Genomic DNA, 27,893 nt, shown 5'->3' with positions numbered 1-27,893 from the left:
CTATGCCCATGACTGAATGGATCCCCTGTGCTAAAATATGGTGTAAATACCACTATTGGTTCCTTATCAAAAGAAGTGGCTATTCTTATGGATACCTTAAGTATTTATAAGGGTGTAAGGAAAGCCTGGCTGCTGGATCAGGCCAAATGTGTGAAATACAATGCAGCAGAATGAAGGCAGTTCCTGAAATGCACCCTCTCCCACATGCTAAGCTGTTTCCCATGCACGCTACTCCTTGTAGGAGATGCAGACTGCAATTGTACCAACCCCAGTGAAGCCTAACTGAACCTTAAGGTCCCATTGAAGATAAGTGTTAGGCAAGGCTGGCCCAAGACATTTCGGCACAAAATGGCACCTTCCCAATCTACCAGGGAAGAAGGAGTGAGTGAGTGAGTGAGTGAAGACCTACATCAGGAATGAAGAAAATAAAGATCTACATTGGGAACAAGTGGGGAGTGTAACAGCAACAGTGGGCGATGCATTTCTTGGAGGCCGGATCTGCTGCCCCTGGGGAACTTGCTGCCTCAGGCGGACACCTCACCTTGCCTCACAGGGGGTCAGCCCTGACTTTAGTGCCATGGAGCAGGTTAAGAATGTCATTGCTGCTGGTTTGGCATTATAGCCTCTGGATTTTATTTATTTTATATTCCATTATATTTTAAGCATTTTTATCCCACCCTCCATCCAAACGAGGCCCTCAGAGTGGCTTGCGGGTCACTGCAAACAAGACACAAAAGGGAAACTTGACTAGGGAGGGAAAATAGGCAAAGTCAAGTACAGTACAAGTTCTTTGTTACAAGTTTGTCAGAAGAGCGGTTCTAATTACCAACTTTCTGGAAGGGTGCAAAAGATCGAGAAGTGAAAAGCTGATAACACCTCATCTATTAAAGTCTGATGCAGTGCCTGACTACTCGTAACCCCTCTCTCTCTCTCTCTCTCTCTCTCTCTCTCACACACACACACACACACACCTGCTTAGGACCCTCACAACATTTCTGGCCGTGGGCCAAAAATCTTGGCTTCGACAAGATTTGTGATGGGTCTTGATTAGAGAGTCAAAAGGATGAGTAATCAAGGTGGACCGATAAAGGAGACATGTGGCCATGTGGCCTAGTCCTCCAACCCTGCGTCCATGGGTCTATCGGCAAGAGTTTGTGTGTGTGTGTGTGTGTGTGTGTGTGTGTGTGTGGTTGAGATTGAACGAGTTTCATGCGCAAGAGTTAGCTTGCTCTTTGTGGTTTCAAAGATGTTCTGAACGGGAAGTTGGGGTTTAGAGGCAAAGCTGAACTCACTTCCTGTTGGGCTCTGGGTGAGAACAGAAGCGTAGCAATTCTCGTGCCCCCACACTTTACTTTGGGTCCTGGGCCTCAGCAGTTTCCCCCCGCACCCAGATCACACGTTTTGTTGCAGCAGCGCTGGCCAAGGGGTGCCTCTCTGCGCAGAACCTGGAAAAAATATTGGAGCGCATCGGCCTCTGGATAGCCTAGAGCCATTTTGTCACGGAGAGCTGATGGCACGGGGAGCAGCCATGGGTCTAAGGAAGCAGAAGGTCTCCACGGCATCGGAGGGCCTTTAAACAGCTTCTGCAGAGAGAGGACAGGGGGCCCAATGAGCCCCCAGTGGCCTTGGGGGAAGAAGGAGACGAGAGCCACTGAAGGCTGAGCGCTCACACGCCTCGACACACATGTCACTCGCCATGAAAGCCCGGCAGAAGGTGAAGCGGAAGGGACAGGCCAAGGATCGGGTCTTTGGGTGTGACCTAATAGAGCATCTGCAGTTATCTGGCCGGGATGGTAAGTGATTTGTCTTTTCGAAGGCTGGAAATGTCTTTGCCTGGTAGCCTCCAGCATCCATTGCCCCCAGTAGGAAATGGTTTGAGAAAAGGGGTCCTGCGCCTCGAGGATTGCTCAGAACACCTTATTCAGCTTCAGCAGTGGTCTTCTTGGGCTGGGTGTCTAGAGGGGTCCTTCCATCTCCTTCCTGGCCGGCTCCAAGCTCCACAAAGGCATCAAGAACTTTAACAAAGTGCTTTGTAAAACTTTTTTGTAAGTTATTGAAATTGCAAATGGGTGACATTGACTGTGACATTGACACCCCCAAAACAAAACAAAAACTTGATTGTTTTTTATTTGAAGCATTTTCAAAACCCTTCATCCAATAGATTCCAGGACAATGTACAATGGCATATTATTATAATATAATATATTATATATTGTAAATTTATTTTTCCTCCAAAGGAGTCCAGGGTGATGATTTATATTATATTATATTATATTATATTATATTATATTATATTAATACAAGCACCTGAGAGGCTACAAAACTATTAATAACAGAAGCCATTAAACCTGGGGGAAAGCATAACTCAGAGATACAGCATCCGCTTTGCACGCCGAAGGACTCTGGTTCAATTCCCGGCATTTCCAGGCAGGATGGGTGTGTCTCCCTTCTGAAACCCTGGAGAGACACTGCCAGTCAGTGTAGACAATACTGAAGTAGATGAACTGAGAGCTTGGCTCACTATGTACCTAACCAATTTAAAACACCTGGTCAAATTAAAAACGTCTTAATCTGGCACGAAAAAGATTGCAATGTCAGCACCTCCTTGGGGAGGGTATTCCAAACTTGGGGGTGAGGTACCATGGATTTGTTGGAACCCACACAGGAGACTCTGCCATGGGTATCTGTCTCCTGATCCATCAGCAACACACACACACACACAAACACAGACACACAAACCCCCAAAGCAGTCCCAAGGGGGGGGGGAGTACCACCCAGCATGATTTTGTGCCCAGTTTTCGTTTTTGAAAAATATATATGTATTATTTATCTGGAATATTCATGCCCTGGCAGGAGTGCCAGCTTGGCCTCATGATGGTGGGTGCCCGGGGCCATGGGTGCCATGCAGCGTGCATGGCCCTGGCACTGAAATTTGTGGGTGTCTGGCCCCTTCAAGGGGAATTTTGTGGCTGCTCAGGGCCTCAGGGAGTTGGCACCTATGTGCCCTGGCCTTTTAATTCAACCCCTCTCCTTCAGAAAAGAAATCACAGATCAGCTTCTAAAATGTTACTATAATAAAACATCAGAATATTTTTATTTTTTTAAGGATCAGCATAAATGTAAAACTAAATAGTATAAAACAAAGGGTGTCTGAAGCATTTTCAGATAGTAAGAATGAACGGCCATGCTAATCTCAACATCCTTGTTCACTAAAAGCAGATACAAATGCTGTTGTTTTAACCAGGTGCCTAAAGATAGAAGGTTTCACACAAGGCAAATATATCTTCCTAGAATGTCTTCCCTAGAATGGTCTGGTAAGCCAAATGGGGTGGTCCAAGAATGGCTCATGGTGTAGAAATTGCCCACTTCTGTCTCAGTGCATAGACAGGCACGTGCAGAGATGGACGTATCCCGGTCCCAAGGTGTGAAGGACTTTTAAAGCTCAGAGCCAGCATTTCGAATTGATCCCAGAAGCGGACCAGGAGCCAGAGCAGCTGGCCCAGCACTGCTAGCAGACACCCCCCCCCCCAAACTATCCCTATTTTCCAGGGACAGTCTCGGATTTACATAACCTTCCCCGTTTTTGATGTGATCCCAGAACATTCCCACTTTTCCTAAGGATGTCCCTATTTTCATCAGAGAAATGTTGGGGGGTATGGTAGGACGTTCCCATTTTCATTGGAGAGTATGGAGTTATGTGAACCCCAAGTCTAGAAGATACAACCTTTAGAAGACATCTGAAGGCAGAGAAGTATAGAGAAGTTTTTAAAAAAATATTTAACGTTTTATTATGTTGTTATTTATGTTGGAAGCTGCCCAGAGTGCAACCTAGTCAGATGGGTGAAATAGAAGGTATTTTTCTGTCTATAAGACGCCCCCATGTATAAGAGGCCCCCTATTTTGGGGGACTCCGGTTTAAGAAAATGGGGGGGAGATACTATCCGTGTATAAGATGAGCCCAGATTTTGAACATTATTTTAGAGTAAAAAAACATAGTCTTATACACAGAAAAGTATGGTGCAAAATAGAATTATTATTATTATTATAGAATAGGACCTCAACTATTTTCATCAGAGAAATGTTGGAGGATGTTCACTAGCATGATAGGATCATAATATCCAGGCCTGGTTAGCAACCTAGAAGCTATATTCTGAACTGAAGTTAGTATCTGAACAGTCTGTAATTCCTCACAGTACTCTAATCTGGAAGTTACCAGAGCCTGGAGCCTGGTGGGCAGGCTACCTCTGCCCATGTTAGGGTTGTAGCTGGCATACCAGCCTAAGCTGGGCAATGTAGGGATATAGGAAACAGTCTTGGGGTTTATCCACACTTACCTTTCCTCCACTCTTTTCTTTTCTATATAAAAATTTATTTACTGTACTTTGTTTTTCAAATTAACTTTTTACGCTCACGTATCCAACATACATCATAAAATCAAGATTCCATAGAATCTCCTAGACTTCCCTCCTTACCTTTGTGGGTCCTATTGTTGGTCATTTCCTCCTGCATCTTTTATGATAATCCAAATATTTTACATCTCCATTATATTCAAAATTCACCATGAAACTACAAGTGCCATTCCAATCCTACTAACATTTTTAACTGTTTACAATGATTCTTCAGATAAATTATAAATTCCCCCATTCCTTATTAAAATTCTGGTCTTCTTGATTTCTGATTCTTCTGGTCATTTTTGCCATTTCGGCATAATCCAGCAATTTAATCTGCCATTCTTCTCTGGTCTGGACTTTTTTCCATCTCTGGGCCAATAACATCCGCACAAATGTGGTCGCATACATAAATCTTTTCTGCTCCATTGGGATTTCAGCACCTAGAATTCCTAAAAGAAGGCTTCAGGGTTTTTTAAAGAATAAATTATTTTAAACATTAAAATGTTCTTCCACTCTTTTTCAGGCATGATTTACGCTTAGAGCCAAGCATTTTCTATTTTGCCCCGGAGCTTTCACTACGCAAACTTGCTCTTTAAAGCTCAATCTATGGCAAGCCATAGAAAATCCAAATGAATGTTTGCTCCGATTGAGAGCTAAAGAGCAGGTTTTCACAGGGAAAGTTTGGCGGGGGTGGGGTGGGCTGGGAACAATCAGACATGGAACTTTTAAACACAGGCCTGTGCCTGGAAAGTACAGAGCAAAAGTTAAGTGTGGATAAGCCCTTATACTAACTGATTCAGAGCATATGAACCTGTTGGATCAGGCCAATGGCCCATCTAGTCTCAGCATTTGGTCCTCACACTGGCCAACCAGATGCCTGTGAGAAACCAGTAAGTAGGATCTGAGCACATGTGCCCTCTATCCTCCTGTAGTTTCCAGCGACTGGTCTTCAGAAGCATTACTCCCATTGACCGTGGAGGCACAGCACAGACACCTGAACTAGTAGCCATCAATGGCCGTTCTCCATGTGTTTTTCTAATCCTCTCTTAAATCCACCTGAATTGGTGGTCATCACTGCCTCCTGTGGGAGCAAGTGTGAGGAAGTACCGTATTTTTCCGTGTATAACACAACCCCTCTTTTTGGGACTCCAAATAACAAAATCCCCCCGTATGCACTATCCATGTATAAGACGACCCCCAATTTTAAACTTGAAAAAATAGGGGGGAAATGTAGTCTTATACACGGAAAAATACGGTACTTTCTTTTCTTTGATTCTTCCGACATTCTGCTTCCTTGGATGTCCACAGGCCCTAGTGTCGTGAGAAAATCTTTTCTGTATCCACTTTCTCCACGCCAGGTGTCATTTTATAAACCACTGTCTTGTCACCTCCTGCTTGTCTTTTCTCTAAGCGATTGGTCCATCTAGATTGGTGTTGCTTGCACGGGCTGGCAGCAGCTCTCCAGGCAGAGGACATTCCCAGCCCTATTTGGAGGTGTCGGGGATTGAACCTGGGGCCTTCTGCGTGCAAAACAGATGCGCTACCCACTGAGCTATGGCAAAAGGGGCTCCATACCAAAGAGAAAATCTGTACCTCCAGTGTGTAAAATGGATAAATGGGTATAGACACCTGTTCCTTCAGACGGAGGGCAATCTCATCTAAAACAGGGCAGGCATCATTCACCTGGCAGGTAAAAAAACCACCCTCAGCAGCACTGGGATCTCTATTGCATCACCTGGGATGAGGTTTTAGAAGCAAGAAGCAGCAAAGAAGCAAACCCCCAGTGGAAAACTCCACTTGAGTCTCTCTCTCTCTCTATCTCTCTCATGCCTCTGAGACCTGTGAGCTGTCAGATCAGGGGCTGGTAGGGTATGAGACACACAGGAAGTGAGCTGTGGGGAGCAAGCAGTGATCTGGTGTTCTTGTTTGAATTTGCAAGGGGAGAGGAAGGGAAGGGAAGGGAGGTGGCTCGTGCAACTTCCTTGTTTTGCTGGTCCAATTTTGGCGATTGCATCAATTAGGTGCTTGAGCAAGTGAGAGAAGACACAACAAGCAACAGTGGCAGAGCATGCCGGAGGCTGCTTACTAAATACTATTAGTAGTACAGTGGTACCTCGGGTTAAGTACTTAATTCGTTCCGGAGGTCCGTACTTAACCTGAAACTGTTCTTAGCCTGAAGCACCACTTTAGCTAATGGGGCCTCCTGCTGCCGCTGTGCCGCCGGAGCCCGAATTCTGTTCTCATTCTGAAACAAAGTTCTTAACCTAAAGCACTATTTTTGGGTTAGCAGAGTCTGTAACCTGAAGCGTATGTAACCTGAAGCGTATGTAACCTGAGGTACCACTGTACTATCATTATCATTATTTGTTTGTTTATTTATTTATTGCATTTCTATTCCACCTTTTCCCCAAAGAGCTCATACAGTGATGGCCACCAACTTAGATGGTTTAAAAGAGGATCAGGAAGATTAATGGAGGAGAGGGCTATCGGTGGCTATTAGCCACAATGGCTCGGCTCTGCCTCCACACCTGGAGGCAGCAATGCTTCTGAATACCAGTTACTGGAAACCACAGGAGGGGAAAAGGCTCTTTGTGCTTGGGTCCTACTTGCAGATTTCTCTCAGTCATCCTGCTGGCCACTGTGGGAACAGGATGCTGGCCTAGATCCAGTAGGCTCTTCTTATATCCTTACGGCTTTTATATTGTTCTTCCCCCTCCTCATTTCATCCCCACGGCAACCCTGTGAGGTAGGTCAAGCTGAGAGGCAGTGACTGGCCCAAGGTCACCCACTGAGCTTCAAAGCTGAGTGGGCATTTCCACCCTGGTCTCTCTCAGGTCCTAGTATAACCCTCTGCCCTAAATGCCTGCATACATTCCCAGGGCTTAGGTGGAAGGAAACTTGGAAACGGTTAAGGTGAACAAAACGGCTTTAGTTGAAACTGTAAACTATAGAAAAACTAGACAGCAAGTGCCTCAAAAGGACAGGTGAAGTCAAAGGTTATCTGTTGAACACACGTACAAAAATGCTGTAACCTTTCCAAAGAGAAAAGTTAGGCAATCCTTGCCTAATATTTATGTGTCCATTTAATATGCTAGATCCCTAAGCATAAAATGCAGTAAGATAATTAGAACAAGAAAAAGAAAAATGCATATGCAACGTTTGAAACAAAAAATACAAAGATATACACAAATAAAAATGGAGAAGCTATCAGTAAAACATTCAGTTAAATATCAGTAAGTCATCAGCTACGTGCTCAGCCAGGTCAAATGGTTCCCTAAACCACCAAAGTCCTGGAGTTACTTCTCTGCAGTGAGCTTCAGTCCCCAATGCAGAAGGTATGAGTGCGTTTTTCAGCCCAAGAAAAATTTGTAGGGAACTTTCAGCCCTTGTATGGAAAGTCCCAGGGGCCTCATGTTTGTGGTGGGCAGGGCTGGAGGCATTAGTGGGCGCTGAAGAGCAGCTGTTATGGCTGCTGCGCCTGCATCCCTGACCCATCCTCTGAGGAGGAGGTGATGGGAGAGACACTGATGCAGAACATGTCCCTGTTTTCATCTGAGGAGTGTTGTGGGGTGTGGGATTCTGAGTCAGACCATTGGTCCATGCAACTCAGTACTGTCTACATGGACTGGCAGCTGCTCTCCAGAGTTTCAGACAGGGAGCCTTTTCCCAGCCTTGCTTGGACATGCCAGAGATTGAGCCTGGCACAGGCTGCACTTAAAGCAGGTGTTCAACCGCTAAGCTGTGGCCCTTCCCTTTGTGTGTCTTCCCATTGCCTATTAGTATTAGTATTGTTATTATCTTCATTAACATACCGCCCTCCCTCTCAGCAGAGCCCAAGGCAGTGAGCAGCATAATAACCGGTGTACAACAATTGTACGCCATAATTTTACTGCCTCCGGGCATGCCCAAATTCAGGTGAGGCCTTTCCATCATTTGATCTCCATACCAAGAAAAGCTTCACTTGCTAAGTCTCTGAACTGCTGTTAAAGGCAGAGGAGCAGGGCACATTAAAACAGGTGGCAACCGAAGCTGAATACAGCTCGTCTCTCCCACCCAGCACCCAACATTTTTATCACCTCTGCAAAGCAAAGCATGTTTGCACAAAAGCTTTTGGGGAGCAGCTCTTTCCCGTGCGGGAGAAGCAGACCCCTGCTCTTGTTCTCCCAGGCTCCTGCAGGCCCTCTCTAGCGGAAGGACGGGATAGGGTTTACACCGGGGGTGGTGTGCTCTTGAGCAAGCTCCCTTTATGTCATGACATGCTCTAATCCAGTCCTCTGGGCACTGCATGTGGGCCACTGTCAGGGTTTATACCGCTCCGCTTTTCGGGAAAGCGTTCAAGGAAGAGCGATAGGAGGTGTGTAATGAGCACAATTAGATGGTATCTGTTAATGACAGGGCTGCTTTTGGCACACCTGGGCTGCTGCTTCGCAATCGGGGGACAATCAGCAGGAGCAGATCTCCCAAAGACAAGGTGTCACTTTTCTAGGCACGCATACCTGAGATGGACCTTGCCGGTTACATTAACAGGGTGGAACTGCCAGGATGGAGCTGGTAGATTCCTAGGAAGCTCAAACCCTGCAGCAATCTCATAGATGAAAATAAGGGCCTGCTTGAAACCTCCATACCTTCTGTGGCATTACCAGAATCTCTAAAACTGAAGTTTTGGAATGCAGCAACTCTCCTATGAGGAAAGGTTGCAGCGTTTGGGGGCTTTTGAGTTTGGAGAAAGAGTAAGAGGTTGTTAAGTTGTGGGTGAACATATCGGACAACACAGCGATTCTTCAAACAGCTCTTCTTTATTCAGATGCCAGAACAGAACTGAACTGAAGGACTCAGTCAGCCTGCTTATATAGAGCTCCAGTACAACAGTTACTGTAGCAACTTTCTAAAGCTATCCAATCCCTGAACATCACTTTCGATCCTTCATTTGCATAAAAACTATCCAATCACTGAACGTCACTTCAATATATAACAGAGGTGACTTGTTAGAAGTTTATAAAATTCTTCACGGCATGAGGAAAGCTTTCCTCCCTCTCTCATAACACTGGAACTCGTGGACATCCAAGGAAGCGGAATGCTGGAAGATTCAGGACAGAGAAAAGGAAGTCTTTCACACAGTGCTTAAACTGTGGAATTTGTTCCCGAAAGATGTAGTGATGGCCACGTATGGCTTTAAAAGAGGATTGGACAAACTCGTGGAGGAGGAAACTGCTGATTGCTACTAGACATGAAGGCGATGTTCTGCCTCCACAAATGAAAGTGGTAATGCTTCTGAAAAGCAGTAGCCGGAAATGGCAGGAGAGGAGAGTGTGCTTGGGCTCTGGTCCTGCTAGTGGCATCTGGTTGGCCACTGTGAAAACAGGATGCTGGACTAGATGGACCCTGGGTCTGATCCTGCAAGCTCTTCTTATGTTCTTTTGTTCCTCCTGTCTGCTGTATCCATTGACTCTATAATACCGTTGACGTCCATTGATCTAATAGCCAGTAGAATAATTGTTCTTTTGGTTAAAGATGCATTAGGATGGCTCTTTTGGTTATCGGTGCATGTTATCAACGGTCCAAAAAACACACAGATTTAGAGGCAGATGCCCTCTAGCTGCATTAAATTAGGGATGAGTTGAGCAGCTCATCCATACATCCTTTTGTGCCGTGTTTCTATCTAGACACAGGTCCAGGCTTTTCCAAAGTTTATTGTGAGGAAGGTGCTTTGAATGCGGTAGCTCTGTGAGGTGAATAGAGGCCTTCTAACTACTATCAGAGCCTTTAACAAACTACAGCTCCCAGGATTCTTTGGGGGGGGGAAGCCATGACATGTTTATAATGGTGTCAGAGTGCTTTCAATGTATGGTATGGCTTTGGCCCGGGTGGAAAGGAGGAGGGTAAGTGAGAGAGGCAGTTTAAAGTATTAAAGAGTGGTGTGAACATGGCCTGTGTTTATTCATGAATGAGGCAGGGCACTTCTAAGCACATGTTGCTGGGGAGAAATAGTGGGGAAGGCCCTATCTGCAGTGGAGCATAGCCTCTGGACATCCCTGAGGGATAAACAGCAGAGAACCTTGTTGTGGTACCTTAAAGACATATCAAGGTATTATTCCAAGAGCTTTCCTGAGATAAAGTCCATTGAAACAGATCCATGAAGTAATGATCTTCACTTGCAAGTACAGTTGCCTCGCAACTTACACAAGGGTTGTGTTCTGGGGACAGTGTGCAAAGCAACCCTTTTAAAAACTGTAAAAAGACTCTCTGACCACCTCTGCACTCTCTCCAAAGGCCGCTACAGATTCTCTCTGCACCTCTGAACGCAGAGGTGGAAGGAGGGGAGCAAAAAGGGGGGAAGGGCTGCGGCCTTTACATCTAGAATATGTTATTTCTTGGAAGCGCATTCTTAAAAACTGCTATACCGTAACTTAGCTGAGAGCTTCAGTTCTCCTTCTGTGTGCATTTTGCTTCCTGTCTGTGCTTCGGAAATGAAATCACCCAGCGACTCCACCCAGACATCTACCCTTGATGAGAGAGAGAGAGAGAGAGAAAGAGAGAGAGAGAGAGAGAGAGAGAGAGAGAGAGAGAGTGTGTCCACACTTGCCCATTGCACATCAGATCTATTTTATTTCCCTATTAAGTGTAGAACTTGACATTAGAGGCCCAGCGGACAATGTTAACTGGGTTCCAAGCATCTCCAAGCCTGCCCATCTCTGACACTAGAATGGACTTCTGATTCATTTGAGATCCCCATAAAAAAGCAAACACAAGCAAGTTTTCAGTTTTTCAGTTGGTTTGTATACTGGTACCTTCCCTACTTCATGAAGGAGCTATTTCAGATACGCATAGGCCACTTCCTCCAGCTGCTCAACGGAGCTATGTTGTTTAAAACCATATGATATAAAATCAGCGTGATAACAAAATCATGAAACAAAACTGCAAACAATCATGTTTTAAAACAGCCCTGAATCTACTAAATCAAGGGTCAGCAACCCGCGGCTCCGGAGCTGCATGTGGCTCTTTTACACCTTTGCCGCGGCTCTGGGGCGGATACTAGCGAGGGGAGGAGGCGCATTGTGTGCCCCGACACTCCCCACTGTTTTAAATGTCGCAATGGTTTTGCGGCTCCCAGTTTTTTTCCTTCGGTCCAAGTGGCTCTTTTTGTCTTAAAGGTTGTAGACCCCTGTACTAAATCAACCTGCCTGCAAATCCCCCTGCCGCAAAAATAAAGAAGTCCCAACAGAAAACGGTAAAAGGCAGGCTTCTCACCTCACACATAGTTCGCTTCTTTCCTATTTATATTCTCATAGAAAACTGTGAGGCAGGTTAGGCTGAGAGACTGTGAATAAGCTAAAGGCCACCCAATGAGCTTCATGGCCAAATGGGGATTTGAACCTTGGTCTCCCAGGTCCTAGTCTGACTCTCTAACCACTGCGCCACACTGACTATATTGCCCTTTCTGTCAGGGATTTGGAGATTTTAAAAAACTGTTCAATCTTATTTTCGGTTGGTAAAGCTAAATCAACTGGTGAATATTTAGACGGGGGTGTGGGTTTTGTTGTTGCTACTTATCCCTTCAATGGACTTCCCCCAAAGAATTCTGGGAACTGTAGTTGCCCCTCAGAGACTTACAATTCCCAGTGTCGTTAACAGCGCCCAGAATTCTTTGGGGGGAAAGTCATGTGTTTTGGATGTGCTTCAAATGTATGGTGTAGAGCTGCCCTGTGGCTGTCCAGAATGGAGGTCCCATTGGTGGTGGGCCCCAGGAAGCCCCACGGTCAGCACTGCTGGGTGGTGATGATGCCAGCCCTCCTGGGACCACAGCAGGCTGCCTTTCAGGGTGATCTTGGCCATCTGTCAAGAAGCACCACCATTCCCCAGGCTGACTCTCAACCCTTTCCCAGTTCCTCAGGTTCTGAAGAGCTGCACGGAGTTTGTGGAGCAGCACGGAATCGTGGACGGGATCTACCGGCTGTCAGGAGTCTCCTCGAACATCCAGAAGCTAAGGTAAAAGCCAGCTTTCATTATTCATGCGTGGAACCCACTGCCGGAAGATGTGGTACTGAAGTTGCCATCTTAGATGGCTTTCAAAAAAGGATTTTTTGGAAATTTATGGAGGAAGAGGAGCAGGGGGTATCAAGTGATGGCTGTAAGCTGTGATCCATAAATGGAACCTCCCTGCCCAAAAGCAGCCTACCTGGAATAACAGCTTAAGAATCCCTGACACATGGCCACCCAACCTCCAACAATGGATCTACCACCTTCTGAGGGAGTCCGATCCATTGTCTTACAGCTCTCGCCATCAGAAAGCTCTTCCTAATATTTAGCCGGGATCTCCTTTCTGGTCATTTGAATTCAATGGTTTGGGTCCTGCCCTCTGGAGCAGCAGGAAGCAAGCTTGCTCCATCTCCCATGTGACAGCCCTTCAGATAGTCCAGATCTTCTGGTGTTACTATATATTCCATTGCCTTTTTCCTTCCTCCCCTTTCTTGGCCCTTTGCAGGTTGGAATTTGACAACGACCGGGGCTCCCCTGACCTCAACAAAGACTTGTACCTCCAGGACATCCACTGCGTGAGCTCGCTCTGCAAAGCCTACTTCAGGGAGCTGCCCAACCCGCTCCTCACCTATCAGCTCTATGATAAGTTTGCCGTGAGTATGGCTGACCCAGGGCATATTTCGCACTAAGGGCCTTCACTCTAGGGCAGATCAAAGGCCGCATTCTCTTCTGCGGAACCTTCCAAGAGCCATATGCCAATAGTGGGTGGGGCCAAGGGCAGGTGTGGGCAGGGCAACAGATTTAAATTTCAGCTTTGAACAGTAGGCTAGTTTCTACACCCACCCACCTCTGCCTCAAGCAAGAGTCATGGAATTACAGTGTTGGAAGGGACTCCAAGAGCCATCTAGTCCTAAACCCCCCCCCCCCCGTAAGTCATTATCACAGGTCAAGGATAGATTCCAGCCAGGCAGAAGGAGGCAAAGCAGGGCCAGTGAGGGATGTGGCTTGGGAGAGGAGGTGTGGCCTAGGGAGATTCCAGAGGGCCAGACAGAGAGTCTGGAAGGGCCGCATTCGGCCCCCAGGGTGTGAGGTTCCCTGTTCCCTGCCCTAATACATATAAAGTGTTGCTTTGTTGTGCTCACCAATACAGCAGTTTCCAAGGTTCATGTGCTTTCAATGTGCACTGGATGTACGGTGTGGATCTGCCCTTATTGTGTATAGATTTGCATGCTACTCATTGAATCATCAAATTGTAGAGTTGGAAGGGACCCAAAGACTCATCTAGTCCAACCTCCTGCAATGCAATGGCAACTGTGGCTCAGGTCTGGCAGATGACTGTACCCGGTATCCAAAACTATTTGTTTTCAATGTTTGGTATTGCATGGCAGGGTGGGAGGCATGCTGTGGAATTGAGCAAACAAAATGGTGAATTGAGTGCCTCTTTCCTCTCTCCCACGTCTCCCAGGATGCTGTGGCCATCCAGATGGAGGAGGGTCGGCTGGAAAAGATCAAGGATGTGTTGAAGGAACTCCCAGCACCCCACTACAGGTACCTGCAAGGGCCAAAAAGCCCTCTGGCTCAATCCTCATAGTGTCTTTTGGCCTCGCACATGTGTGAGAGCTCGGGACATAAAAAGGAGTGTCCTGATTTTTGTCCCCCTGTAGATTGCTGAATGCTAGTATGGCTGGTAAGGAGTTTTCACAGTCCGGTTCCTATTGATGGATGCTGGTGGTTGTGATTTCTCGTTCAGTTGACCCTCACTCTGCCCCCCCCCATATTTGTTTTGGCTTTGCATCCACCACAAGGACCTTGGAGTTCCTGATGAAGCACCTAGTTCACATGGCCTCTTTCAGCTCCGAGACCAACATGCATGTACGGAACCTGGCCATCGTTTGGGCTCCCAACCTGCTCAGGTGAGACATAGCAGCTTTTATCAAACAGGTTCAGTTCTTGGTGAACCACCATTGACAGCAACTTTGTTTAAGGCCTGGCGAAAGGGAATTGGACTGAAACAAAGGCAAATTTGGAAAACTGGATTTCTGAACAAGGAGGAAGAAGACTGGCCTGACAATCAGGAGATTCTTGCTCAATGAACAAGTGTCAGCAAGACCCACCACACCCACTCCCAACCTGTGTACCTCTGCCTCATTAGGCTTCACCCCCTCTCCCTCTCTTCTCAGGTCCAAGGACATTGAGTCGTGTGGCTTCAACGGCACAGCAGCCTTCATGGAGGTCCGCATCCAGTCCATTGTGGTGGAGTTTATCCTCACCCACGTGGATCAGATTTTCAATAATGTCCCTCTCTGTGGTAGGTCTTTATGTGTGACAGACGAATAGCATAGAATTATAGAAATGTAGAGTTGGAACTTCTTGCAGTGCCCTCCATTGCAATACCCCTCCATACATATTCAGTACATGGGCCTCGAGGGGAGGTGGGGGGCACTTCAGCAGCCCTAATGAACTTCCCAAAGAGCTTTCAAAATCTGAGGACCTCCCGAGAGAGGTTGTGGTGACAGCATATGGTTTGTTTATTTAATTTATTTATTGGATTTATACCCCAACTTTCTTCCCATGGAGCTCAAGGTGTTGTACAAAGTTCTCCTCTCCCTCATTTAATTCCCACAACAACCCTGTGAGGAAGGTTAGGCTGAGAGTCAGTGACTGGTCCACAGTCACCCAGTGAGCTTCATGGCCGAGTAGGGAGATTTAAACCCTGATCTCCCAAGTATAGTGGTACCTCAGAAGTCGAACAGAATCTCTTCTGGAAGTCCAATCGACTTCCAAAACATTCAGAAACCAAGGCACAGCTTCTGATTGGCTGCAGGAAGCTCCTGCAGCCAATCGGAAGCGGCATCAGACATTCAGGTTCCAAAGAATGTTCATAAACCGGAACAACTCACTTCCAAGTTTGCGGTGTTTGGGAGCCAAAATGTTTGACTTGCAGGGCGTTCGGGATCCAAGGTACAACTGTACTAGTCCAATACTCTTTAACCACTGTACCACACTGTCTCTCCTGCACTAAACTAGCTCTTTGGCTTCATTCCTGCACTTACTTAATTTTCTGATGATGCTGTTTTTCCTCCACTACTGCTATAGCCGGGAGCCGTGAATCTCTCAGAAAGTCCCTTCTCCTTGCGAGCTCACCGGTGACCTTTGGCGATGACAAATACGCCTTTTCCTGCAATATCCCAGCTGCGCTGAACCAGGGGGATGGCCCACCGCAGATGCGACCCTACCACACCATCATCGAGCTCACCGACAACAAGTACACACCTCCCTTCCCTCTCTTTCCCCTTCCCATGTTCACTTCTGTATTTGCCTGCTGAGAATTTCCAGAGTCTAGTTACAAAGGATGGCATCGGATGCCCATTTTGCAATGTGACTACAGCCTGAGGGCATGAAGCCCATTTTGCTGGCCGGGCTGCAGAGAAAAAGGCACATCCCTACCTATGTGGTGGGCTTGCCCCCAGACTGTGCAGCATTGGTCACAGATATTCCAGACCCCTTCATCCCCCAGCAAACTGCAAAATTGCCCCCGGCCCTGATTATTTTATCTGGTGTTGTTTTTCTCGCATGAATGAGAATAGTAAATCCGTGCACAGAGATTTGTTGATGCTTATTTTAGCTGCAGCCAGTCAGGAAACCACTTGTCCTCTGCCGTCACTCCTGAGGACTTAGAGAGTCCTAAGGATCCCACTGAAAGTGGCTCCAGGCACATGATGACTGCCCTCATGCAAAATTTATAACCTCCATTCCAAATTCTTCACAGAAGAAAAGGATCCCTTAAGGCAAAGAAATGGAAGTCAATTTTCAACCTCGGCCGATCCAGCCATGATGCCAAACGCAAGTTGAACAAGCCAGAGGACAAAGGTAAAAGGCTTAATGCTAAAGCTCACTGTAACTATTCAAGCGGACTAAGAGTTAAGTGTGCCACATATACAGCCTGAAAGTGTGTCTTTCTGTCACTATTTCGTTGATTATTTTTCCCAACAAAAGCCCCAAGTGCTGCATTATAGTGCAGATCAATGGTTCCCACAAAATTTTGGCCCCCTGCCCTATAAAACCATTGTTCAGAATAGAAGGACTATAATAACACAATTAAATTCAAAACAGTGACAATTAATTGCACATTTAATTCAAAATGCAATGAAAAACTATTTTCTTTAATTAATTCAACAAAATGGATGAACTCGATACAGTGATAGCAGCTTTTCAGAGTCTGATAGTCGTTTACACCTCTAGTGCCCCCTGCCACCCCTTTGCCTCCAGGGGGCAGAACCACCCACTTTGGGAACCACTTTGGTTGTAGATTCCACCAGAGCTTTATTACAGAGCTTTAATAAATATCTGGGACCATGATATATGAGACAACTTTTTCTGTAAAGGATTAATTATCTGGATGTTGACTGCTAGAATCTCTGTTAACACAACAATGGAAGACACTAAAAGATTTAAGCTTAGCACTATGGTACAGTATAAAAAAAAATCTCCTGAACATTTATTTGCAATGTGGTGGGACTTTATATCTTACGTTTCATCTGCCAGCATGCAAGACTCTTTGTCGACATCAAAAATATAAATTTGGATTAATGGGAAAGATCAGAAACCAGGAAGATCAAGTATTCTTAAAAGATTGGAATAACTTTGTAATATATTTAAAAGACCACTGTAAACAGTTGAAATCATTGGTAGGGATACAATGACAATTCTATGAAAAATAAATACCCACTTTTTGTATGCATCCTGTGGTTCTTTTGGTTCGTTATGTTGATGTTACTTCTTTTATTTTGTTGCCTGTAAAAGGAAAAAATATATACTATTAAAATTCAAGTGAAAAAAGGGTTTTTTGAGGCCTGGATTTGGTTGCCTCAACCCTGCCTTTCTGTTCCAGATGACAAAATGGGAAAGATGCGTCTGCGGCCGGCCAAAAGCATGGATTCCCTCAGCTCCATGCCATGTGCCAGTGATGGTAGGTGCAGAAATCTCTGGAGTTGTTTACATTCGCTGCTGAGGGGCTGGCTGGCTTTTGCCCCACTTCTATTCCTCCTGGAGCATAGAGATGGAGGAGAGAGAAGGACTTGGGTGTTTCACCAAATCTTGGAAGGACTTTAATCCTAATAATTTGGATTGCTGGTATTCAAGGGTTTGGCAGATTGCCCTTCTTGAAAAGGTATCTCCTTAAACTAAAAGTATCTAAAGGGCAGAACTCAATTTTTTTGGATATATGATGTGCTTTTTTATACAAATATTGAGGCACATTGGCATAGTCAAAATCTAGCTCATTTAATACTATATACTGTAGAACCTTTATTCTCCATAATGATGGAATTCACAGATGGATAATACTTTTATTTTCATATACCCTTACTATTTGTACAGGAAATCTTTTTATGAGTTAATACTTAATTATCCGTTTGGAGCTGTGCCGTATCTTTGTACTTTTGTCCTTCCAGGCTGTGACCCTTTACAATTTAAGTATCAGATCCTTTGCTTTCTTTCTTTATGTTATGTTTGCAGTTTTTTTGGTTGACAAATCAATAATAATAATAATTTTTTAAAACCCAGCAGCGAACCTATTCACAGTAATCTCATAGCAAATTCATCACAGTATTAAGGCTACTGGAAGGCAACCTTGGAAAAGGTTTGGGGCCCAGGCATGAGGCCCTGTCTTTTGGGTCCCTCTTTGATTCAGCTCTCTTCCTTTGTGTGCAGATGACATTCAACTGGGGAGGAAAATCTCCCAGAAGCAGCTCACTCTGTGCCGTGAGAGTTTTGATGGCCCGGCTTCTCTTGATAACAGTTTCCTGCTGTCGGAGTCCGACGAGTATACGGAGAGACCCAAGGCCGAAGAAGCACAAGGCGAGTCGGAGGGCGAAGCCACTGCCAAGTCGGAGCCCACCACCCCGAAAGCCAGCAGGTCCAGCCTTGTCGGGGTGGCCCCTCAAGGGAGATCCCCCAAAACTGGGCAGAACCGCGCAGAGAAGTGCGCCGGCGTCCACATCTCTGGGCCTTTCTCTGTTACGGTCCCGTTCCACATCACTTCCAACCTCACTTTGTCCCGGCTAACCCGGGGGCTCGAGTGCCCTGCACTGAGCCACTGTGCCCTGGAGAAAGACGCTTCTGAGACCTCTGAGGCCAAAGAGGACGAGCCTTCTAAGCAGAAAGAAACTGAGGAGAAGCTGGTACCTGACCTCACAAACAAGGGAGACGCTGGAGGTAAGTATCTCCCCACCATTTCTTCCATCTACAAGCTGCATTGGTGGTATAGACCAGGGGTGTGGAACCATTTTTGGCTCCATGGGACAGATCCTTATCAGAATTGGCTCCTGAGCCAAATTTGACAGAGTTCTCCCTGCCCTCCCCCAGCCTTCATTTTACCAGGCAGGGGTCTATGCAAGCCCCCTTCCTGAATCAGGAAAAAGGATGCATGGAATCCTGCAGGATTGAACCTGTGCCCATCAGCTGAAGATCAGCTGTCATGAGTGGTGTCAGCTGATAGGCAGGTGAGTGTGGCTTGAGCCAAGATGGGCCTGCAGGCTAGAGGTTCTCTACTCTTGGGCCTTGCTGCCAGATTCCCCAGTTTGTGCCCACTGGTGCATTACACAGCTGCATGAAGAACCATCTTCTCTTGCATGAAACCTGCCCATTCCTTAACATCACCTTTTTGAGGCTCTGCTCCAGATGCCCCCAGTTTCAGAAGTTAAGCAGATGACAGCAGGTGAAAGGGACTTTTCAGTGGTGGCACCCTTCTTGACCTGGGAACTGGCCCTACTTACAGTTGTTAGGTATTCCCAAAATAATACAGATGAACACCCGAAATGTGCCATATTTAATCAGCTAGAGGAATCTTAGCTGATTACCTATATGAATCTTCATTGATTCATCAAATAAACCTGCAAAAATGTGTATATAATAAATAGAATGGATTGTATTCAACTAAGCTCTACACATAATAAAATTAATGGGCAAATGTTAACCATGTCCATTAATTGCTACTTCGAGTATGACTAACACGGATGCAACCCAATAGTTCTAACTTACTAACTTACTTTATTTTTAAGTGATCCAGACTAGGGTCAAAACAAGTACCCCCCCTTTCTCTCATAGGGGAGGTAGGTGTTGTTTTTTCTTCTTCCTAAGATTGTGCTCACCATCTGCAGTTTTCCTAAATACTTGCACTGCAAAGAACTTGGGGCTCACCAAGGAGCTATTCCCTGTCGCAAAGAACTGACTTGCTCTTTGCTTCTTCTTCTTCTTCTTTTGCTTCCCCTTATTGAAACAGATGCAAAGGCAGGAGGCCTGTCTGATTCGGAAGAGAACCAGATGTCTTTGGAGGTCCAGGACTCCTTCTCTTTCCTGGACAGCCAAGATGCCTGGCTGGGTGAAAGCATGGATGGAGACCAGCCCCGGAAGAGCACCAGCATAGCGCCTGATTTTTCAGGCAGTGGTGTGGACAGTTCCCCACTCACGGAGGACGACATGAGCAGTGGGTTCATGAATGAGATGATAGGAGGTGGGATGCAGGTGAGGTCCATGACTATGTCACCCAAAATCTTTACCTAGTTAAAAAGGCAGGTGCACTATCCCATCCTTGAGTCTCTGTCCTAGCAGGAGCTGCACATCAGCTCCTACATGACCACTTAGGAATGAGTCCTTTGGAGCTAGACAACTCCTACAATCTTCATAAGCAGATACACACAACAATCCATAGAGCTCTGTGGGGGCGGGGATCCATTAATATAAAATTATGCTGCAGAAATAAAGTGCAGCATAGGGGTTGACCCTTTTATACATATTAAGTGTGTTTTTGGCATATAATCTTGCATATAATGGATGGGGCTATTTTTAAAAGACGTAAGTGAGTGCTCAATAGCAGAGGTGATCCAAAGTGAGCAAAGTCCAGGACAGATAAAACAAAGGACTTCTTCAGGCAGTGCATAAACTATGGAACTCCCTCCCACAGGAGGCAGTGATGGCCACCAACTTGGATGGCTTGGAAAGAGGATTGGACAAAATTCATGGCCACGCTTCACCTCCAGGGTCAGAGGCAGCAAAGCTTCTGAATACCAGTTGCTGGAGGCCACAGGAGGGGAAAGGGTTCTTACGCCTGGGTCCTGCTCAGGGGCTTCACAGTGAGACATCTAACTTGGCCACTGTGAGAACAGGGTGATGGGCTAAGTGGACCACTATTAGCATGATTTAGCAGAGCTCTTCTTAAACAGATTGGAACCGCCAAACACTCATTCATTCATTCATTCATTATTTATTTATTTATTTATTTATTTCATAAAATGTATATATTGATAGTAGGAAAAAAATCTCAAAGCAGTTTACAAACTAGATAAAACAATGAAATTACAACTAAAATTTTACAACTGTAATTTAAAACATACAGAAAATTAAAGCCACTGTAAACTAAAACACATTAAAACTCATACAAATCCCACCCATAAATCCCCTTAAAACCCAGTACAGTAGTTGGATTTGCGCACAAGGCGTGTTTTAAGTAAGTTCTTATTTTACTTTTTAATTGTATTGGTTTGGGGTTTTGCTGCCCTGGGCTTTTTTTGGAAGGGAGGGCAGGAGAGAAATGTAATGAATAAAGAAACGGGCAGTTTCTTATGCTCCCTTCAGCCCCAGGCAAAACAGGCCTGGGGCTGATGGGAGTTGTAGTTCAAAGCGCCTTGCTGTCTGGTGCCTAAACATATGGAGAAAGGGAGGTTGTTCTGTGTGTTTGCTATATTCCTTATTTTTAAAAGGGTAACTGAGGAAAAGAAAGAAAGGAAGAAAGAAAGACATGTGTGTTTGAACCAAAGAGGAGCCTTATTTAAAACTCTTTTCTTTCTCTACCTCCAGCTGGAGATGTTTTCAGCTGTTTCACCACTAGATTACCTGTCCATTGAGGAGTGTATGAACGAGCACTCGGAAGAGGAAGATGACCAATATTATCTGGCTGTGGGATGTTCAGATGGCGAAGAGGTTTCTAAGGAGGTTGACAGTGAAGAGGTCTACTTGAGTGCTTTTGATGACCTCAGCCCCTTAGCTGGCAAATTACAGCATTTCCAGCAGCCAGATGAAGACCAGGCTCTTGATGACACCTGTCTTCCGAAGAGCACGTTGGACGATCAGCCCTTCAGTCTGGCTGGACAGCCCTTACCTGAAGACCCAGACAGCTCCCATCTCTTTGAAGTTGACAGGGAGCCTCTCCTGGGTGGTCCTCCAGTTCATGACTTCAGGTTAGACAATTCCCAGCTGGATCCAGCTTCCGCCAATCCATCTGAAGAAGAGTTGCAGGCCTTCCTGGATTCTGGTAGTGATTTCAGTCAGTTGGAAACACTCATGAAGGCTGAAGCTGAGACCACCCAGGTAGATCCTGACTTGGCAGCATTGCAGATGGAAGGCATAAACGCCAGAGGTGAAGATGACCTGCTTCTAGGAACAGGGTGCTTGATGCACGCCAAATGCCCCGATGGAATTCCAGAAAACCCTGTGCAAAGATCTTTGGATCAAGAGAATCAAAACCATGCAGCCCAACTGAGCCTTGAAAATGAGTGGGAACGACACAATGCATTAGGCATTGAGCAGGTTGCAAGATCTCCTTGCATCCCCAGCATAGAGGCTGATGGATCTACCTTGGAGGTAGATGGATTGTATGACTGGCACCCAGACTATGAGTTCCCATTTCAAGAGGCAGAGCAGCCACAGAGGGGAGAGACTGCTCTTCATCCTCAGGCAGCAGAAGTTCTTTCACCCCTGGATGGCTCCACTTTGCACAGCGCTCCACTTTCCTCTTTGCTGGACAATTGCTCTGAAAATGCTTCTTCTGAGACGTCTCCAGTGCTTGCACCGAGTCTTGAGCCAGATGCTCCACCTGAGAGAGCCCCTCCTGGTGGCTCCTCGCCTGACAATTCCAATGGGTCTGAAGCTTCATCGCTCGGGGCCCCTTCTCTGCAGGGCTGCCCAGAAAGTCCTCCACAGACACCACCACATTCAATGCCGGCGAAAGCCTCCGATGCCCTCAAGCATGACCTCTCTGATGGAAGCGTCTCCATGAGGTTGACCTCGCATGCCATCAGAGTGCAGCAGGCGAAATCTTTCCCGGTCGTGCCTCCGAAACCCCAGTTTGCCAAGATCCCTCCAGCCTTAATGCCAATATCTCCAACCAAGGAAGCCTCCCTCATGTGGTGCAGCCCACCTGTCCCAGAAAAGAACTGTAGAAACGGGATAAAAGAGGGGCCCAGCGAAGGCTCTTTGCGCAGGCCCCTTCGCCCAGCCAGCCTGGACGTACATTGCAGCACCCCAGATAGCATTGAAAATGTAAAAACTCCCCTGGCTTCTTCCAAGCTGCCCACCTCTCCAGGTTACTGTCTTGGCGATTCAGGGGCCCTCCGGAAGCAGCGAAATTCCATGCCTTTGAGTTTAGAGAAATATGACAGAGATTACGAGAGCAGAGTAGACGTGGTCCCAAAGCTACTGCACTCCCCACTGGACAAATGCAGCCTTTGGCCCAAGAGCAGTGATGAGCTCCCTAATACAAAGTGCTCTCTGCTAGAAAGTTTGGATAAACACAGCAGCAGCGCTACCATCGCCAGGGGTGAAGAAGGGAAGGGTGAGCCCTCCCAAAAGCAACTTCCAGTGCCTCTATTGCTTGGTGAGGCTGGTGGGGCTGTCCCCCAGAAGCAGAGATGGGCCAGCTGGCGCAATGGGAACAGCATGTCTTTTGACGAGGCCGTCGCTCTTGCCAAGGAGAGACACGTGGGCCAGGCCCCAATGAGGAGGATGCAGACCTACTGTTTTGGCGATGTGGAGGGGCTGTCTGGCCCTCCCAGAACAGAGAAGCCACCCCCGAACCCCAAGCCCGCCCTGAAGCCTCTGGGGCAGCGGCCCCTGAGACCCCTGTCCTGCGCAGGCACAGCCGCAGATGCCTTTGTCCCGGGGAAGCCGCTTCTTGCTCCAGCGTTGCCTGACATCATCCCAGAAGGCCAACTCTCTCCAAGCCTGGAAGCTCTGTCCCTTCCTCAGGATCTTCCGCCAAGGAGAAAACTGAGCTTGACAAAGGCAGGGCGACGTGCGTCTAACTCGGAAGAGGTGCTTTTAGCAGCACAGCAGGAGCGGAGGTGATTCGCTTTGGCAGCTGGTTCCCAAATCTGGCCTTCAACTGTGCTGCCTGGTGCTGCTGTGACATTGGACTTCTGCACTGATGTGGCACCTCCCCACCCACCCAATCAGGACACAAAGGACTGAAGAAGAGTCTTGCTGGAACAAACCAGCCTTAGCTAAGAATCATCTGCTTCAAGCAGAGATCAGCCAGAAGTCCACAAGCAGGGCCTGAGAAAGCAAGAGCGGCAGGAGCCGCACCCACGGGTGATACAATCAAGGGCATGTCACGTGGCTGCTGCAAATTGGGGTAGCTGCTCAGATTTGAGTCCTGTGCGGTAGGTAGGGTGGTAGATAGCGATGTAGGATAAATGCTATTGTGAGTGAGTAGGCTTAAATCGATGCAACGGAAATAACTAAGAGAAAGGAAAAAAATATTGTAAGTTTACCATTCTGAAATATGTGTATCTTCTGTGCAGGCAGGCATCCCCTTAACTATTAACATATATTGAATGGTTGCATATAAAGCTCCCCTTTAATCAGCTTCTCCCAAAGAATTCTGGGAAGCGTAGTTTGTTACGGGTGCTGAAAGTTGTTAGGAGGCCTCTATTCCCCTCACAGCAGTACAATTCCCAGAGTACCCTATGAGGAGGGAATGCCAGTAAAAGCACTGTAAGAACTCTAGCCTTGGGTGGGAATAGGGGATTCTCCTAACAGCACCCTTTACGACTACAGCCATGTTCTGTTGAAAACTGTATCATGGTGCTTTAAATGTATGGTGTGAATGAGGCCGAAGTAGAACTGTTATATAGCCTACATCCCACTCGGCTTTTACCCTGAAGGCCTGAATGTACTTATAGATGCAAGAGACAAATTTCTGTTTAGCTCTCTCTTTAAACATGGAAGGATACTGAGCGAGATCACTGCCTTGAAGGTTGAGGCTGTCATAATATTTTGCATACTTATTTGGAAGGAAGTCCCGCTCAGCAATGCGAGACTTACTTCTAAGTATAAACATGCATAGGATTTTGCACGTAGACATGCATGTATGTACCTAGAGGCTCTCAAACGTCTCAGAAGCAATGAATGACAGTTACCAGACAAAACAGTTTTATCCACTATGAACTGGAAAATAAATGTCCATGTTGTTTGTTTGGTAGTAATGAATATTTGTATGTGGCTACCATGATGCTGCACTCAAGAATTTGCAGAATGTAATATGGGGACACAAGATCGCCCACATGGGTTTTGTGGATGACACAATATCCTGGATCCTGGTACTTGGGGTGGCTTGTTAGTCCAGCCTTTGCCAGCCTGGGGCCCTCCAGATGTTTGGACTACAGCTCCCATCAGCCCCAGCCAGCATTTGGACACATGGTGGCTGGAGCTGATAGGAACTGTAGTCCAGAAATATCTGGAGAGCTCCAGATTGGCAATACCTGTGTTAGTCCCTCTTTCCAGTAGAGAGCCCAAAGGAATACTGTTACATGAACTTTATTCACTGGCCCAATATCAGTAACGTTTTATCTCAAAAGTCCAGATGTCTTGCCTCATGATTCTCTCTTTTTCACAGGAAAAAAAGCAACAGTCTTTAACTCAATGCATTTTCATATTCAGATGTCAAGTGCAGGCTATACTCGGTTTGTGTGTATTAAATTCAGAAAGCAGAGCATTTGAAAAACACTTATTGTGTCTGTGAAACTGTTTGTTGACCCTGCTTAGGAATGGCTTAAGCGGCCTATTGGGTGACTGAAGTGTAAAAAAGATAGCAGGAAATGTATGTGGCTAGCCAAATAGTACCAAGATTAGCATGCCAGGAGAGAAAAACCTGTCGTGATTTGGATATGGAGAGTGGGAAAGGGGGCAGATTGGTCACTGGTGTGAGAATGGGGGTGTTACAAGGACTGAGTTGTTCCCATTTTCAAATGCTGTAAAGTGTGTGTGGGGGGGTTGTCTACAACTAACTGGTGACACTTCCTCATAGCAGGTTAGTGTAGACTTAGGTCATATCCACACGATACATTTAAAGCACATTTAACACACATGGTTTTCCCCCCGGAAACTCCTGGAGATTGTAGTTTACCCCTCACAGAGCTACAATTCTCAGCACTCTTAACAAACTACACTTCCCAGGATTCTTTGGGAATATGCTTTAAATGTGCATTAAGTGTATGGTATGGGTGTGACCTTGGTGCTGCCCGTGCAGGTTTAGTGGTAGAGTCCAAAAGATTTCCGTCATGAAAATGCCATCCCAGATGTATTAAACAACGCTTTTCTTTGTGGCTTCTTCAGCTATTCTTCAGTAGCCATTGATATTTTTTGACACTTATGAAATTGTTAAACATAGCCACATGAATGCCAATGAGAAAGGTTGCAATAAATCTTCAGGATCTTGTGATGCCTAAGCCATACCTCAACATTTGAGACAATCTGATCTAGTGGAATCTCCACTATTAGATCTACTGTGGACATTTGGAACAAAATAAAAATAAAAAATCCTTCCAGTAGCACCTTATAGACCAACTAAGTTTGTTATTGGTATGAGCTTTCATGTACATATACACTTCTTCAGATACACTGAAACAGAAGTCACCAAACCCTTATATATAGTGAGAGGGTGGGGAGGGGTATTACTCAGAAAGGGGTGGGAATGGGTGATTGGCTGATAAGTGTGGTTGACATGTTGACATCTGTTAACGACTGCAATTGGTCTTACAGGAAAAAGTAAGGGGTGAGATTGCTAAAAATAGCTGTATACAGTGGTGCCCCGCAAGACGAACGCCTCGCAAGACGGAAAACCCGCTAGACGAAAGGGTTTTCCGTTTTGGAGGCGCTTCGCAAGACGAATTTCCCTATGGGCTTGCTTCGCAAGACGACAGCCCATAGGGAAATCTCCGGGACAGTGGGGAAGCGCAGCTCGTCTTCCCCGCTGTCCTCGGACCTCCTCCGAAGCCTGGCGGCGGGGCGGGGACACCTCCTCCCGCCGCCGGGCTTCGGAAGGATGCCCCGATGCCGGGCGGCGAGGCGGGAACGCCTCCCCCCGCCGCCCGGCATCGGAACGATGTCCCGAAGCCGAGCGGCGGGGCGAGAAAGCCTCCCCCCGCCGCCCGGCTTCGGGGCATTGTCCCGATGCCGGGCGGCGGGGCGGGAACGCCTCCCCCCGCCGCCCGGCTTCGGGGCATCGTCCCGATGCCGGGCGGCGGGGCGATAAAGCCTCCCCCCGCCGCCTGGCATCGGAACGATGTCCCGAAGCCAGGCGGCGGGGCCGCGAAGCCTGGGCGCGCTGGCAACTCTCCGCAAGGAGCGCTCCCGCTGCTTGCGGAGAGGTCCGCGAAGCCTGTCCTGGACCTCTTCTGAAGGCAGGCGGGGGGCAAAAGTCTTTGTCCCCCCTGCTTGCCTTCCCAGGGGCTTTTAAATTGCCCGGACAGCGAAGTCCTCCGCTGTCCCGGGCGATTTTAAAATGCCGCCCGCCAGAAGAGGTCGGGGGAAGGCGGTTTCCATAGGAACGCATTAATTGATTTTCAGTGCATTCCTATGGAAAACCGTGCATTGCAAGACGAAAAACTTGCAAGACGAAGAGACTTGCGGAACGAATTAATTTCGTCTTGCGAGGCACCACTGTAATGTATGATGAGATAAGAATCCAGTGTCTCTGTTCAGACCAGGTCTCTCCATGGTTTTAAGTTTGGTAATAAGTTGCAATTCAGCAACTTCTCTTTCCAGTCTATTTCTGAGTAATACCCCTCCCCACCCTGTCACTATATATAAGGATCTGGTGACTTCTTTTTCAGTGTATCTGAAGAAGTGTGCATGCACACGAAAGCTCATACCAATAACAAACTTAGTTGGTCTCTAAGGTGCTACTAGGATTTTTTTTTATTTTGTTTCGACTACGGCAGACCAACACGGCTACCTACCTGTGGAGGTTTGGGACGCAGGTGGTGCTGTGGGTAAAACCTCTGTGCCTAGGACTTGCCGATCATATGGTTGGCGGTTCGAATCCCCGCGGCGGGGTGAGCTCCCGTCTTTCAGTCCCAGCTCCTGCCCACCTAGCAGTTAGAAAGCACCCTTAAGTGCAAGTAGATAAATAGGTACCGCTTTATAGCAGGAAGGTAAACGGTGTTTCCGTGTGCTGCGCTGGTGCTGGCTCGCTAGAGCAGCTTCGTCACGCTGGCCACGTGACCTGGAAGTGTCTCCGGACAGCGCTGGCCCCCGGCCTCTTAAGTGAGATGGGCGCACAACCCTAGAGTCGGACACGACTGGCCCGTACGGGCAGGGGTACTTTACCTTTACCTTTAATGCATTTTTAAATTTGCTGTGCTGGTGTTTTTAACAGGTGTCTTGATATTTCTTACCTGCTTCTGGGGCACAACTCTGGGATGAGGCTGGCCTCAAGTGAGGTTGTTGCATTTGGGCTTTTAAATCTGC

At 46.8% G+C, this 27,893-nt stretch overlaps 1 protein-coding gene across 2 annotated transcripts; it reads left to right on the top strand.

The window, feature by feature from the left end:
- The first annotated feature begins 1,100 nt into the window (after nt 1-1,100).
- Nucleotides 1,101-25,148, top strand: ARHGAP30 (Rho GTPase activating protein 30). Of its 2 annotated transcripts, none has more exons than XM_081842413.1 (12): nt 1,101-1,793; nt 12,275-12,377; nt 12,874-13,021; nt 13,834-13,916; nt 14,174-14,281; nt 14,549-14,676; nt 15,465-15,633; nt 16,141-16,238; nt 17,260-17,337; nt 18,081-18,584; nt 19,651-19,892; nt 21,225-25,148. In XM_081842413.1, exons 1-12 carry the CDS (start codon nt 1,685-1,687, stop codon nt 23,487-23,489), a joined length of 4,035 nt encoding a protein of 1,344 aa, XP_081698539.1. In that variant the 5' UTR covers nt 1,101-1,684; the 3' UTR covers nt 23,490-25,148. The 2 variants fall into 2 exon arrangements, with proteins under 2 accessions (XP_081698539.1, XP_081698538.1); XM_081842412.1 differs by having other exon boundaries at nt 16,138-16,238.
- The last annotated feature ends 2,745 nt before the right edge of the window (nt 25,149-27,893 follow it).

Source organism: Podarcis erhardii, assembly GCF_964252035.2.
Source record: "Podarcis erhardii genome assembly, chromosome: 15".
Classification (NCBI taxonomy): Eukaryota; Metazoa; Chordata; class Lepidosauria; order Squamata; family Lacertidae; genus Podarcis; species Podarcis erhardii.
Note: the sequence above shows the minus strand (reverse complement) of the source record. Positions and strands in the feature narration are given on the sequence as shown.

Excerpts from the sequence above, each read along its gene's own strand:
- ARHGAP30 (XM_081842412.1), top strand. The coding sequence starts at position 1,685 with ATGTCACTCGCCATGAAAGCCCGGCAGAAGGTGAAGCGGAAGGGACAG. Across the intron at positions 13,022-13,833 it reads AGCTCTATGATAAGTTTGCC|GATGCTGTGGCCATCCAGAT; the intron begins GTGAGTATGGCT and ends CACGTCTCCCAG. Across the intron at positions 14,282-14,548 it reads TGGGCTCCCAACCTGCTCAG|GTCCAAGGACATTGAGTCGT; the intron begins GTGAGACATAGC and ends CTCTCTTCTCAG.